At 47.0% G+C, this 15,847-nt stretch overlaps 1 protein-coding gene across 1 annotated transcript in view; it reads left to right on the plus strand.

Moving 5' to 3' along the window:
* Window positions 1–15,847, plus strand: part of syt12 (synaptotagmin XII) — a 33,019-nt gene that overhangs the window by 15,740 nt on the left and 1,432 nt on the right. The window contains exons 4-7 of the mRNA XM_085778535.1: window positions 1,194–1,598; window positions 11,121–11,336; window positions 13,174–13,294; window positions 15,057–15,190. Coding sequence (XP_085634661.1) covers window positions 1,194–1,598; window positions 11,121–11,336; window positions 13,174–13,294; window positions 15,057–15,190 — 876 coding nt within the window. The remainder of the gene's footprint in view (window positions 1–1,193; window positions 1,599–11,120; window positions 11,337–13,173; window positions 13,295–15,056; window positions 15,191–15,847) is intronic.

Here is a 15,847-nt window from a genome sequence, read left to right on the forward strand (position 1 = left end):
AACTAATGACATCATTGGATGACAACTGAGGGAACAGCTCATAAAACCACATGGTTTTAAACCACATGGTTTTAAACCTAGGGAGCCTGGAAATATTTTAGTCAGTTCTTACATTTTGGGGGCCGGAAGTTAAGACAAACAAGAGCCATCAAAAAGTTATATTTCCATAATATGTCCCCTTTAAAGCCCCAGTATGTAACTTATTTGGCTTTTTATTAGCAAAAATCAAATATTGCTTTCATAACGTATTTCACTGAAGTCGAATCACACCTGCATCCAAAGTAAAGCTTTCTGGTACCTTAGAATGAGTTGTTACAAGTCGTTACAAATACAGAAGTGGGCGACGCACCGAACCGAGGCGGCCATGTTGCATCACCATTTTTTACGTTGAGTGGCAGTGTGACCGTAGGTAACCATAGAAACTGAGCGGAGCTGTGGGCTCGGCCTGTTAAAACTGTCACCACTGTGTAGTGTGAGGATGACCAACCGGATGTCATTTTACTCGATGACAACATGTTGTCACACCTGTATTGTTTTGCCTCGTGCTGGCGGACCACTTGTTTATCCTGTTACATGCAGCGTCTGTTGTCTGTCTGACTTCTGCCTGATTTCACCTGAATGCAACATCAAGAATACGTTCCGATATGCAACCACACCGCTAGATGGGGGGAATTCCTACATATTATACCTTTAAGGCTTAAACCTTTCCTTAAATGAGGGTGTGCCACTTTGAGACATGACTTTGACAGTTGGCTCAACATCTATCAAGTAGCAACAAGCCAGAATGCACCAGAGTATGAGCCCCACACACTGCCCCACCTCTTACACACTGCCCCACCTCTTACACACTGCCCCACCTCTTACACACTGCCCCACCTCTTACACACTGCCCCACCTCTTACACACTGCCCCACCTCTTTGCCCATGTTTGGATTAGGAGTTTGGCGGGGTGGGGCAGCGCCAGGATGGTGACAGTGGAACAGCTCAGTCTGAGCTTTTCAGAGACTGCGTCCATATTAATATACAGTGTGTGGGTTCAGCTCATTGTTTAGTTATCCTGCAGCTTTGATGTTCTTTTACCTCTTGCTGCTCTCATGGAGTCGGTTTCTGATGAGAAGACATACCTGTAGGCATGCCTTTTCATCCCTCTGACTCCAAGATGTTTTTGTCCTTCCTTCATTTCATCCCTAAAGAGAGTGGCGGCCAACAACCACCGGCGAACCTCCTACACCTCCAGCCGCAAACCCAGCCTGGCCCTGGGTGACACCCCAGATGGCCTCAGGGACCTGGGCCACCTGGAGCTGATGAGCAAGGAGCTGGACCCGACCGGCATGGCCCAGCTCAACCGCTCCATCTCCACCGACTCGCTCAGCTCCATCTCCTCCATCGCCAACAACTTTGGCCACGACTACACGGTGGGCCAGCTGGAGGTGACGCTGGAGTTCGAGCCGTGCAGGCAGCCGGGGCAGGGGGCGGGGGCTCTCCACATCGCCATCCACCAGGGCAAAGACCTGCTGGAGCGGGAGGAAGGAGACTTCCCCGGCTGCTTCATCAGAGTCTCCCTGGGGCCGGAGGAGTTCAATGTTGGAATCACACGGGTAAGAAAGTTGTTGTGTTCAGTGCATTTTGTCGTAAAGGTGTTGGAAAGAAAAACCCTCTGAAGTAATGAGATGGTTGTCCTTGTTGTGAGATGGTTTTACTCATGCTGTATGCCTTTTCCAGTCAGGACTTATTTCAAGTTTGTGCTGAAGTTGATGTTACAGTTGTAACAAAGTGTGACAGGTAGAAATTTGTTGTGCAGCATCTATAGAAGTGAAGTAATGATTGAAATGAAAGCTGTGTGTATTTAATAATAATAATGATAATACAGTACATGTTATTTGTAACTCACTTTATACCAACATTCCATGTACTCCTAGAACCGCCAAGAGGTCATTTTGACCTCCATTCATTCTAATGCAAAAATGGTAAATGGACTGCATTTATGTAGCCATATATATTATATAAGCAGCCAGACACACAACTCAAAACACTTTATAGTAATGCTTCACATTCATATACATACACATACTTTACAAAAAATAACAATAGTCGTTGCTAGGCAACCAATATAGACGACTCTTTATTTTTCTATTTTTCGAACAGTGTGTGTATATAAAAATTTTCAAAATTGTTACAAATTTCTGAATTCATGTCCATTTCTCATGAGAGCAAGGGACTGTCATTGTTATGTTCAATGTTTATGAGTAATGTTCATTTGTTATCTGTTTGACACCTGTTTTAACTGTTTGACAACTTTCTAATATCTGAACTCGTGTTGTGTTGTAGGATGAGGTCAAAATGACTAACTAACTAAATAAGTAACTATCTAACTAACTAACTGACAAACTGAGTGACTAAATGGACATTCTTTAGCCCAGATTGCAATGATTGGAAAATCAGTTTTATAATTTTTTATATACACACACTGTTCGAAAAATAGAAAAATAGAGTCGTCTATATTGGTTGCCTAGCAACGACTATTGTTATTTTTGGTAAAGTATGTGTATGTATATGAATGTGAAGCATTACCATAAAGTGTTTTGAGCTGTGTGCCTGGCTGGCTTTATAATGTATATGGCTGTGTAAATGCAGTCCATTTAGCATTGTTGCATTAGAATGAATGGAGGTCAAAATGACCTCTTGGCGGTTCTAGGTAAAATCACTCTTTTTTTCGTTCTCTTTTATACTAGAATAGTGAAAACGCATAAGATGATGTAGAACACACTTTTAGGAAAAGTCACCGACTGGGAGACATAGGGTTTTTACGCAAACAGAGTTACGTGCATTTTAAGAAGCGAGAGAGGTCAAAATGACCTCACGGCGGTTCTAGTGTTAACAAAAATCTCAAAGTGCTACAAAAGCAATCAAAAAGAAGTTAAAAACAGTTAACAAGAAACAAGTACTGATTAATTACTGATTAAAGTCTTAAAAATTTCTAGAACTGTTTTTCTATGTAGAAACACTATCAAGCTGTATTTTTTATAAGTGTGTCCTCCATGTACTTTTGTCATGTGAGTACACTTATATCTGCATGTGCGTGTTGCCTTTGGATTAATGCCAATGCTTTAACAGTGTTCCTGTGATCTATAGATGGTGATTACCTAGAGCTCCATTACCTAAAACTGCACACATCATCACTGAGTCACCAGAGGAGCACATATGGAGACATTAAAAAAATTAAAATAACTATATGACTACATCCATGAAGCCATTTACAGTTTCACATTAGACTTTAATCTGATTATTTCTATAACTCTTCAACTAGAAATGTTGTTTGTGTTCCCCCCCCCCCCCAGAGGAGACCTCTTTTATTCCAACACTAATATTGATGATGTTCATTGTCTCAGTGTCTGAGTGTATTGGATTTTTATAATTAGCACCAAACACAAAGGCAGAATGCTAAAGCTGATGACTCTGGCGTCTGTTTTAATCAAAATATGAATCGAAACTAAAATATCGGTCAAGTTCCAGTTGGAATCTGATCATGGTGCTCGATCAGAAAAGTTATTACAGTTGATCCTGTGACGTAAATATCTGCAACAAGTCACTTGGCCAATTATTTCAGCCCATTATTGTGTTTTGTGTGTATATTGCGTTATGTGTGAATGCATGTATATTGTGCAAGCATGACAGGGTGAGTGTTAAATTAAAGGCAGCCCAAATTTGACAGCGTTTCAAACATATGATCATTAAAGATGAGACAGTTCCTCATTAGCTGACACCATCGTACAAAATGAGCACGGGAGACTTTCAACCTAGCTGCCACTAGACTGCTAATGGAGCAGAGATTCAAGATTGAGGATAAAAATGAAAGGAATAGCTGCTCAGATGGGTAATTAGCAGTTAAGTCATGATGATTGAACTTTTGGCAGAGCGCTGAAGATAAAAGTCGTCTGTGACGTTGTGGGAGAGCAGTAAAAGCTGTGCGGGTCTGAAGCGCTCTCGCTCCGGGGTCCAACTTTGGCTCCCTGTGTTTAAGATGTTTTAGTCCTGACAGGATGTGAGACAGAGACAGCGAGATGTCCTGCGGGGGCGTGAGAGGCTCCATCCTGCAGCCTGACAGGCCAATCCTTTCCTGTCTGAAACCAAGAGCCCATTTCATTTGCCTGAGTGGTGAGCCCCCTGGGAGCTGGACGGAGTAAAGGAGGGGGATTTCATCAAGAGTGGGTGTGATTGACTTTCAGTTGTCTCAGTTTGAGCCGGTGTTTATGTGCTTTAGAGGTTGATAACAGCGATGATGATATGATGGGGTCTGGAACAGTCCCTGTGATGAGATGTGACTCATTGTCAGACTCTGTTTAAAATGCAGATCACTGCTGCAGGTCACAATCTAACAAAGCTGATCTTAGATTAATGTTAAGTGATATGAAAATCCACGAATAAATGAGTATATGAACATTTCTGAAATACTGGTAGTCAGAATTAGATATTTCTATTTGGTTGGTATAGCTGACACAGTAATCTAATGACTGTGCTTTACTGTCCTAATTACAATAATGAGATTGGCTAATAATTTACTGGTACCTATTAATCTTGACTAATCAAGTCAAAACTTCCATGTCAAGTAATTAAATTGGTAAGGTAATTATTTACATATTTATATATGTGTGTGTATATACACTGCCTATCCCAAAAAAAAAGTCACCACCTGGATTTAACTAATCTTAGGCTATAGGTAAGAGCCTCCCATTGGATTATATACAATTATGTTTCAGCTGGAAACAACTAATTTAACCCTAACTGATGTGGTCTCATTTGGAAGACACATCCTGTGGTCGTGGAGAAAATGTTAATCTGTTTCAGAAGGGTCAGATTATTGGCATCAAGCAAATAAAACATAAAGGAGATTGCTGAGACTATTGAGTTACAGTAAGAACTGTCTAATGCATTATTAAAAACTGGAAGGACATTAGGGAACCATCATCTTCAAGGAAGAAACGTGGTCCAATGTGACCACAGAGTCCAGACCTGAACCCCACTGAGAATTAATGCAACTCTGGATGGAAATAAATGTTGTGACATTGCAGAAGCTTATTGAAATGATGCCACAGAAAATGCATGCCGTAATCAAAGCTACAGGCAGTCTAATGAAATATTAGAGTGTGTGACTTTTTTTTTGGACAAGCAGAGTATACATAGCCTATAAATTATAGCTAAAAGATAGATAAAAGGTATCCAAATAAAGACATTGAAAAAGAAATAAACTCATTCAGTGTTGCTCATACTTGATATTATCTCTGCTCTTCTCATGGCAGAAATGTCCTTGTCTTGATTGTTTTCTTCTACAATCCTAAGACATTGTTATTCAAAGTGGTTCTTTAATGTGGAGTGGCTGTTCTGACAGGGAGAGAACAGGGCTGCATCGCTCCATCTGCTACACCTGCCACTCGCCTTCTGCTCTTCGCTCCGAACTGGCAGAGAATCCACTAATTCCTGCACGGCTGTGAGTCATCAGCACTGTGGTTGAGAACAGTTTGTTTTGGCTGAGGGACGACACACAGAGACCCATCAGGGGTCCGTCAGGGCTCCATCAGGGCTCCATCAGGGCTCCATCAGGGCTCCATCAGGGCTCCATCAGGGCTCCATCAGGGCTCCATCAGGGCTCCGTCAGGGCTCCACCAGGGCTCCGTCAGGGCTCCGTCAGGGCTCCATCAGGGCTCCATCAGGGCTCCATCAGGGCTCCACCAGGGCTCCATCAGGGCTCCGTCAGGGCTTCACCAGGGCTCCATCAGGGCTCCATCAGGGCTCCATCAGGGCTCCGTCAGGGCTCCATCAGGGCTCCGTCAGGGCTCCATCAGGGCTCCATCAGGGCTCCGTCAGGGCTCCATCAGGGCTCCATCAGGGCTCCATCAGGGCTCCGTCAGGGCTCCATCAGGGCTCCACCAGGGCTCCGTCAGGGCTCCGTCAGGGCTCCATCAGGGCTCCACCAGGGCTCCATCAGAGACCCATCAGGGCTCCACCAGGGCTCCACCAGGGCTCCGTCAGGGCTCCGTCAGGGCTCCATCAGGGCTCCATCAGGGCTCCATCAGGGCTCCACCAGGGCTCCATCAGAGACCCATCAGGGCTCCGTCAGGGCTCCGTCAGAGACCCATCAGGGCTCCGTCAGGGCTCCGTCAGAGACCCACCAGGGCTCCGTCAGGGCTCCGTCAGGGCTCCATCAGAGACCCATCAGGGCTCCACCAGGGCTCCGTCAGGGCTCCGTCAGGGCTCCATCAGGGCTCCATCAGAGACCCATCAGGGCTCCACCAGGGCTCCGTCAGGGCTCCGTCAGGGCTCCGTCAGGGCTCCATCAGAGACCCATCAGGGCTCCACCAGGGCTCCATCAGGGCTCCGTCAGGGCTCCATCAGGGCTCCACCAGGGCTCCACCAGGGCTCCATCAGGGCTCCACCAGGGCTCCGTCAGGGCTCCGTCAGGGCTCCGTCAGGGCTCCATCAGAGACCCATCAGGGCTCCACCAGGGCTCCATCAGGGCTCCATCAGGGCTCCGTCAGGGCTCCATCAGGGCTCCACCAGGGCTCCACCAGGGCTCCATCAGGGCTCCATCAGGGCTCCGTCAGGGCTCCGTCAGGGCTCCGTCAGGGCTCCGTCAGGGCTCCGTCAGGGCTCCACCAGGGCTCCATCAGGGCTCCATCAGGGCTCCACCAGGGCTCCATCAGGGCTCCACCAGGGCTCCACCAGGGCTCCACCAGGGCTCCATCAGGGCTCCATCAGGGCTCCATCAGGGCTCCGTCAGGGCTCCGTCAGGGCTCCGTCAGGGCTCCATCAGGGCTCCATCAGGGCTCCATCAGGGCTCCACCAGGGCTCCACCAGGGCTCCATCAGGGCTCCATCAGGGCTCCATCAGGGCTCCGTCAGGGCTCCACCAGGGCTCCGTCAGGGCTCCACCAGGGCTCCATCAGGGCTCCATCAGGGCTCCGTCAGGGCTCCGTCAGGGCTCCATCAGGGCTCCGCCAGGGCTCCATCAGGGCTCCATCAGGGCTCCACCAGGGCTCCGTCAGGGCTCCACCAGGGCTCCGTCAGGGCTCCATCAGAGACCCATCAGGGCTCCACCAGGGCTCCGTCAGGGCTCCGTCAGGGCTCCATCAGGGCTCCATCAGGGCTCCATCAGGGCTCCGCCAGGGCTCCATCAGGGCTCCATCAGGGCTCCGTCAGGGCTCCGTCAGGGCTCCGTCAGGGCTCCACCAGGGCTCCGTCAGGGCTCCACCAGGGCTCCGTCAGGGCTCCATCAGGGCTCCGTCAGGGCTCCGCCAGGGCTCCGTCAGGGCTCCGCCAGGGCTCCGTCAGGGCTCCGCCAGGGCTCCGTCAGGGCTCCGTCAGGGCTCCGTCAGGGCTCCGTCAGGGCTCCGTCAGGGCTCCGTCAGGGCTCCGTCAGGGCTCCACCAGGGCTCCGTCAGGGCTCCATCAGGGCTCCGCCAGGGCTCCGTCAGGGCTCCATCAGGGCTCCATCAGGGCTCCGTCAGGGCTCCGTCAGGGCTCCACCAGGGCTCCGTCAGGGCTCCACCAGGGCTCCATCAGGGCTCCATCAGGGCTCCATCAGGGCTCCGTCAGGGCTCCGTCAGGGCTCCACCAGGGCTCCGTCAGGGCTCCACCAGGGCTCCGTCAGGGCTCCATCAGGGCTCCGCCAGGGCTCCATCAGGGCTCCATCAGGGCTCCATCAGGGCTCCGTCAGGGCTCCATCAGGGCTCCGTCAGGGCTCCATCAGAGACCCATCAGGGCTCCATCAGGGCTCCGTCAGGGCTCCGTCAGGGCTCCATCAGGGCTCCATCAGGGCTCCATCAGGGCTCCGCCAGGGCTCCGTCAGGGCTCCACCAGGGCTCCGTCAGGGCTCCGTCAGGGCTCCACCAGGGCTCCGTCAGGGCTCCACCAGGGCTCCGTCAGGGCTCCATCAGGGCTCCGCCAGGGCTCCGTCAGGGCTCCATCAGGGCTCCATCAGGGCTCCGTCAGGGCTCCGTCAGGGCTCCACCAGGGCTCCGTCAGGGCTCCACCAGGGCTCCATCAGGGCTCCATCAGGGCTCCATCAGGGCTCCGTCAGGGCTCCACCAGGGCTCCGTCAGGGCTCCATCAGGGCTCCACCAGGGCTCCGTCAGGGCTCCGCCAGGGCTCCGTCAGGGCTCCATCAGGGCTCCATCAGGGCTCCGTCAGGGCTCCGTCAGGGCTCCACCAGGGCTCCGTCAGGGCTCCACCAGGGCTCCATCAGGGCTCCATCAGGGCTCCATCAGGGCTCCGTCAGGGCTCCACCAGGGCTCCGTCAGGGCTCCATCAGGGCTCCGCCAGGGCTCCGTCAGGGCTCCGTCAGGGCTCCACCAGGGCTCCATCAGGGCTCCGTCAGGGCTCCATCAGGGCTCCGTCAGGGCTCCACCAGGGCTCCATCAGGGCTCCATCAGGGCTCCACCAGGGCTCCACCAGGGCTCCACCAGGGCTCCATCAGGGCTCCATCAGGGCTCCACCAGGGCTCCACCAGGGCTCCACCAGGGCTCCACCAGGGCTCCATCAGGGCTCCACCAGGGCTCCACCAGGGCTCCATCAGGGCTCCACCAGGGCTCCACCAGGGCTCCACCAGGGCTCCACCAGGGCTCCGTCAGGGCTCCATCAGGGCTCCTGTTGACTTGAGCATGTTGATGTGTAATAATAATGGAAGCAGCCACTGATGCGGCGGCTTTAGTGGCTCCCTCTTTAATCCTGAGGAGGTGAAAACCAAAGGAAATGCTGACATCAGCTGTGTCAAGCTAGAGCTACTCTCTCTCTCTCTCTCTCTCTCTCTCTCTCTCTGTTTTTTCTCTCCCTCATTTTCCCCTCCACCTTTCCTTCTTGTTATTCTTTTTATTCACCCCATCAGCTGCCTATCACTCCCTCTCTCTCCCTCCTGTCCTTTTATCTTGCTCATCTTCCCCTCGTCTCTGTTCCCCTCATTTATTTGCTGTCACTGCATTTTGCTTGTTTTGTCTGTAATGATGTGTATTTGTCACTCTCTCTCTCCCTCCCTACCTCTCTCTTTCACACACACACAATCCCCTCTCTCTCTCTTTATTGCCTCATTTTCACCACACACAACTCTATTGTTTTCCCCCCAGCACTAAGCCCAGCAGTGCAGACAGACAGTGATTGTGGATGGAGGACGGGTCTGTGTGCTTGGCTGACAGACAGATACTTCCTGCTTTGGATGCCATATATCTTTATGTACACATGTACACAGCAGCAGCAGCAGGAGGGCTTCTCTGGATTCTGCAGGTGCTGCGTATATGATTATGATGCCATTCAGCTGTTATATATTGAGGCACAATCCAAGGTCGGCCTCACAGGCTGATTTGTGGAGCCTGTGCTCTGAATGCACAATTCTTCTCTGGTTCAGGCGGTTGTTGTTGTTTATCTCTAACAACTCCTGGTGACCTCGCACAGCACCTCCCTTCGCTCATCTCCTCTGCTTCTCTGTTTCACGGAGATTTGTCAATATTGGAAATATTCCTCTTTCTTTTTCACACTTCAAGAACAAACACTAGTGTGAAGAAAAATGACTATTATTAAATCCCCTGCACAGTTACTACTGTAGTTGCCTGGTAACTTCCAGCCTCTCTGTAAACCCTCATTTTAGCACATGATGCAGCAGCTGATGATGAAATGCTTGAAGTTAATGTTGGTCAGTCTGGCTTAATAGCTGGTCCTCTCACTTTGAGCTAAATGCCCTGCTGGCCCGGCCAAACTGCCTTCAGACTGTGACTGTACTCTTCATTAGAAAAGCTGTGTTTGCCTGCCGAGAAAAAATGCAATAGTGAGGAATAATATGAAATGATGCTGCCGGTGTTTTTATTCCAGGATGAGAATAATAAATATATCCAGTAGTGGGGGAGTGCAGGAATCTTTTTTTTCTCTTAATGTACTATATTATGTTCTCCCTCATTGTCCTCAACATTTTATTTTACAGTTTATATTTTGTTGTTGATTCTGGATTTGTAGTTTATTTTGACTGCTACTACTTGACCTTTAAAAAGACATGCTGTGGTATCTGTTGCGGTGCCAGGTTATGTTTTCATCCATGCTCGTTTCATTTCTCAGCAGGATTATTCAAAAAGGCACTGAACCGATTTTGCATCATACCGGGTGGAGGGAGGGGGCCTGGCCCTGCCAAGAGCTCAAATTTGGGGCAGATCATTTTTGTATGAATTTTATTTTTATTTTTCTCTGAAGACTGGTTTATGTCGTTGTATGACACTGGCCTGTTTTTTAGATTCAGTTTTATTGTCACAACACAGAGTTAACCACTGACCAACCAAAAGTCGCTTGACATTTACCCTGAAGGTGCAAACAGCAGCAAAGCAGGATAGGTAAGATGTGCACGAATAGACAGTGAGTCACTACAGATGTGTGGCATGAGGGTGGTATGAATGGATGTAACTGGGCCTCCAGCCGACAATGAAAGTGGCTGGAATTTCATTTGTGTCGCTAATAACATTGAAAAATGGCGTTTAAAGATCTTAACAGCAGCCTGTCTGTCCCCAGAAATGTCTCCATTTGCTTTGTACAGTCCATAGCACACACTGCCAGGGGTCTAATGGATATTATTTCCTCTGTAGAAGATAGTTTGGAACAAAAGAAGTCCATCACCGCTGAGCAGAAATCTCAGAGACAGATATCACAACCCAAACAAAACCAACTCAATCTGGATAGTTTTGTGATTCTGATTTAGTTTAATTGTCTTACAGCCTCTTTTGATTGTGGTTGTGCTGTGATTGAAAAACTCCGCCCTGCAGCAACCCCCCTTGTTCTATTATAAAATGCTAAAGATTATTTTTAAGACAAAGAATCACAGCTCTTTGGGGTCCATGTGTTACATCCTGGTAATGACTTTTGGATGTGCAAGGATGTAGGTTGTTCACAGTTGACTGACTTATCATATTAGATAGAAAGTGTTTGTGTCCCTTTGTGCTTCACAGTCTGGCTCTGAAGTTGCTGTGTTTGATTGATCTTACAAGCAAACAGGTGTGTGGGTGTTTTTAGCTCACCTGTGTTTACTTGTACTATACAGCAACCCTTACAAAGCCTCTCCGACCTGAACGCCCCCCGGGCCCTGTCTGCCTCCCACAGGTCCAGGCCAACGCATTCACCGTGATGTTTGACGAGCACCTCTCCGTCCCCATGGACCAGTCCTGTCTGGAGGAGTACAGCCTGCGCTTCGCTGCCTTCGGCATCGACGCCGACGAGAGGAACATCAGCGCAGGGGTAGCAGAGCTCAAGCTGTCTGACCTGGACCTGACCATCAGACCGTTCAACGCCTGGCTGTACCTTCAAGATGTCAATAAGGTGAATTATAAAACACAAGTGTGCGACAGGGTGAAACTGAATATGACAGAAGGAAATACAGAAAAAAATAACTGTAAAACAAATTCTACAGTTTGGTCTTTCAGCCGTGCACAGAGCCAATATGATAGGTGCCATCTGCCTCAAAGTAGCTACATGTTGTGGAAGACAGGATGGTGGTGTCTGAGACCACCTGCTGGACAATCAGCCACACTACACCTTATACAACACTAAAAAACTACTGTAAAAAAAAAAAGTGGATTACATGCATGTAAGGCATAAGCAAGGCTGTTGGTGATGGTATAGTAAAAATACATTTCATAAAACCACTTTTAACACATATGGTCACAGTATATTATGAGTGCATGGCAGGGATGAAATCAGAAAATCCCAAATGAAGTTCTGACTGACTGTTATTTAAATGAAGTGCACCAGTTGTTCAAAAGTCTGATCCTAATACAAACTTTTCAGGATTACCAAATCCGGATAATGAGTGTTTTAAATGGGACTGTGTACTCGAGGCTCAACAGGTAGAATAGCAGCATGGGGTAACTCAAAGTGTGTTTATTTGAAAATGGAGTGTACGTAATGTTTTCTGTGCTCTTTGTTGTTTCTTCAGTGTCTTTTAAACAGCCAGACCCCATCTGGTCTGGCTGTTTAAATAAATTTAAAAAAGCAAATATACAGTACATTAGTCAAAAACATTGTGAAATTCAAACTTCAAATTTCAAAATTCAAACTTCATGTCATGTTCATGTCATTTAATTATCCAGTAGTTTGGAACTTTATTTACTTTATCACTGTTATAATTTAAAAATCAGGTGCAAAATATAAATCAATAAATGTATACAATACTGTTTATTTGACCAGTTTGAACTCAATTTAAATCTCATTTTGTTCCTGAAATCAACCTTGAGTCCACCCGACTGCTGGGACCAGAATAATCCTGATTTTTTGGATCAAAGTTATCCCAATCCCTCTAAAAAGTTTTGAACAACACAAACTGGGGGTTTGATCCAGATTAAAATCGAGATTGGATTACGTGATTTTATCCGATCTCAGAATCCGTTTTTAGTTTTGAACAACCCATTTTCAAGATTTGATCCAATCCATTATCCAAAATCCGATTAGATTATCTTTTGAACAACTGGGCCCTGGTGTAGGCTAAAAGACTGGACAACACATAGTGATATTTTTGTTTTGCATCTAAGTCTGATACTATAGTCTATATTTAACAACCATGTTTTTTTTTTTATAACATCTTCAAACTAGGAGGGTAAACATGAAAAAAGATGCAGTTTATTACAGATCTTTTACAGAACCAAACCTTAATACCTCCTGGAGTGTGTTGAACATCGCATAATATGACAGACAACAGCTCAAGACTGTTCATGTGTGTAGAGAGTGGAATGTGCCACTCAAATAATTATAGGCTTTTTCCATGTTTAATTATGATCAATTAATGGATTTAACATTCATTAAAAAAAAGCTATTACAAGTTGACTGATTAAATTTGCATTTAAATGACACACAATTAAATGAAACCAAAGATCATTAAATCTGCCAATTATGATTTTCATTTCCTCATTCTGACTCATGACGATGATTGAATATGAAATTAGAATTCACAGTTTGTACATTGCACTTGATTCATTTAGACTAAGCTTTTGTTGATTTAGAGATTAGACAACAGAGCACAAGTAGGAGCTCATTGGTTAAACTCCTCAGGCGGTGGGTGGAAATTAGCTTCTATATTAGAAATATGATTCTGTAAATTCTGTCAAACCATAATCTGGACTGACACAGCTGACGTAATGTTATTAAATGTTTGGCTCCACAGGCTGTGGATGCAGTCGGGGAGATCCTGTTGTCGCTCAGCTATTTGCCAACAGCAGAGCGCCTCACTGTGGTTGTGGCCAAATGCAAGAACCTGGTGTGGACCAACAGCAAGAACACCGCAGGTCTGTTTGTTTGAGATGTGGATGTGAGTCGGTGTGAACCAGCTCGAGTGACTCTGTCTCTCTGTGTGACCTCTGCACTGCATCAACATGACTGTCTGTGTCTCTCTGCCATTAAATATGTCTGCATCTTTCCAAATGACTCACATCTCGCCAGAGGCGATTTTAGAGTCTGCTGGGGCCCTAAGCAAAAATCCCCAGGGGGCCCTCCAACCAGTGTTTATCACCGTCATTTTATAAATAATCGAACACCAACAAAAAATGTATGAAATTTAAACTTTTTTATTCAAAATGTCCAGTTATGGTGTAAGCTGGTGACATGTTGTCTTCATGATGGGCAGGTGTTGCTGTCTCACTGGAGGTGGACGTTCAACTGATAGGCTATATGACAAAAAAACAAAAGACAGTTTTACTTTAATTGATAATACCATGCCCTCTAAAGATTCTTTATGACAATATACACTTACAGTTTTCACTGTCAGCACTGGGAGCACTTGTTTTGCTGCTGTCAGAAAATCAAATAATAATCCTGAGGAGAGATAAGAGAGTGATTTTTAAATGTTTTCCTTGGGCATAGCTTTCATAGCACCAATAGCTTGTTAACTTTTACACTTTCATATTATTATTATAATAATAGGCTACTCACTTCAATACTGTAACATAACTTTACTATGTCACCCTGCTACCTAGCAAGTTAATAGTGTTGTTACTTGCTGCCAAGGAGACCACGTTAAGTTAACTTGCTTTTTTTTTTTTTTTTTTTTGTCACTTAACGACCGTAACCGAGTGGAGCACCAGAACCGCACGCACCGAGTCCCTCAGTCAGGTGCAGTCCCACTCGCTAACTGACTGACTGACTGTAAACGTGAAGTAGCCTGGTCACCACTGGTCTGAAGCTAACATTAGCTGCTATTCAAGTGTCTCCCAGTTAGACTATTAGCATTTGTTCAACAGTTATTTACTGTTCACGTTACACTCTGCTCCACTTACCACCACTGTCTTGCATTCTTTTTTTACTTCAGCCTCTTTTTTCTTCACGTCTTGCTCCCAGGTGGACTCTTCTTTTTCCCTCGGCTTCATTAGAAACTCCCAGTGATAAGGTGCATCATACAGGTTGACGTTAGCTGGGATCAGGTCCGGAGAATGACATGGGGCCCCGTTAGGGGGGTTTCCCACTGAGATGTAATTGCAAATCGACGCTATACGACGATACGGGGAGGGGGGTGCGGTCACTGCGGGTAGCGCATTTTGAGATATTTCTGTCGATAAAACTGCCCTCGAGCCCCGACCCTCGGGGGCCCCCTAATGGCTCGGGGCCCCAAGCAGTTGCCTGCCTTGCCTGTTCACAAACAGCGCCTCTGCATCTCGCCACTGAACGCAACACTGAGTGACTTAGTAATAACAGACTCCTAATGCCAACTCCCAGAAGATGCATTTATTGTCGCCCGGAAAGGCAGATGCGATTTAATTGACTTGTTCATCACATTAAATGTCCACATCAGTGCCACTCTAACATTGTACCGATAAAGGTCACCGGCTGAAACAGTGTCATTATCATCCACAGAGCTAATTGTGCTTACATGACTGTGCCTCTAATTGATCACTCTGTAATGAGGGGTTTATTGCTTTAACTACAAACTGCGTGAGGGGTCTGTGTGTCTGTGTGTGTGTGTGTGTGTGTGTGTGTGTGTGTGTAGGTTGTGTTTTAGAGGCCAGAGGTGCAGATGTAATCGTTCATCGTTCATCCCCTCATTCTCTTCCTCAGATCCATTTGTCAAAGTTTACCTCCTGCAAGACGGGAGGAAGATCAGCAAGAAGAAGACTTCCACCAAGAGGGACGACACCAACCCCATCTTCAATGAAGCCATGATCTTCTCAGTGCCGTCCCTCGTCCTGCAGGTGACGCTCAGACTGGCCTGAACTGTTTCTTAGCTGAGGGAATGATGCAGTGTGAACTGATCTGCAGGAGGAATGTAGGTCAAGGAAAAAGATAAGAAAGAGGAGGTGTGATACCAGAAACATGTTGCTATAGTAATCCTAGCAACAGTACATTACTGAAAGAATACTAAAAGTTGTGCAATATTGTTGATATGTTAAAGGGGAATTGCTATTTTTTTACAATCTGGACCTTATTTCTAGCATACGATCATTTACTCACCCAGATAACTTTGGTGTCATTACAAGTCGTTCCGACTAAATTAGCTCCAGCCGAGAGCCGCATATATCCACATAATGGAGTCTACAGGGCAGCAGAATGCAGCCTCTAAATAACACATTATCTGCAGAGAAACTCCTTCATTTCACCAAGATTTAGTTCTGATAGGCTAGTGCTATTCCCCTCTGAGTCCGGGGTTAGCTGTTATCAACATCCGGGGTCTGTAGGTTGACCTACTGACCTCTGACCTGGATGATGTCATCTCTGAGCGCCGCCCGGCTCATTCTGATAATAATGATTCCATGCAACTAGCCAGAGCTTCAGTAAGTCCAGGTTGCGTTAGTCGGAAACACGCAGAAACGAACCATAGCATTACAGTAGCATTAGCAACTTTCAGGTAA

This window comes from Trachurus japonicus, chromosome 6 (genome assembly GCF_045865225.1).
Source record: "Trachurus japonicus isolate A0001 chromosome 6, Traja_1.0".
Taxonomy (NCBI): domain Eukaryota; kingdom Metazoa; phylum Chordata; class Actinopteri; order Carangiformes; family Carangidae; genus Trachurus; species Trachurus japonicus.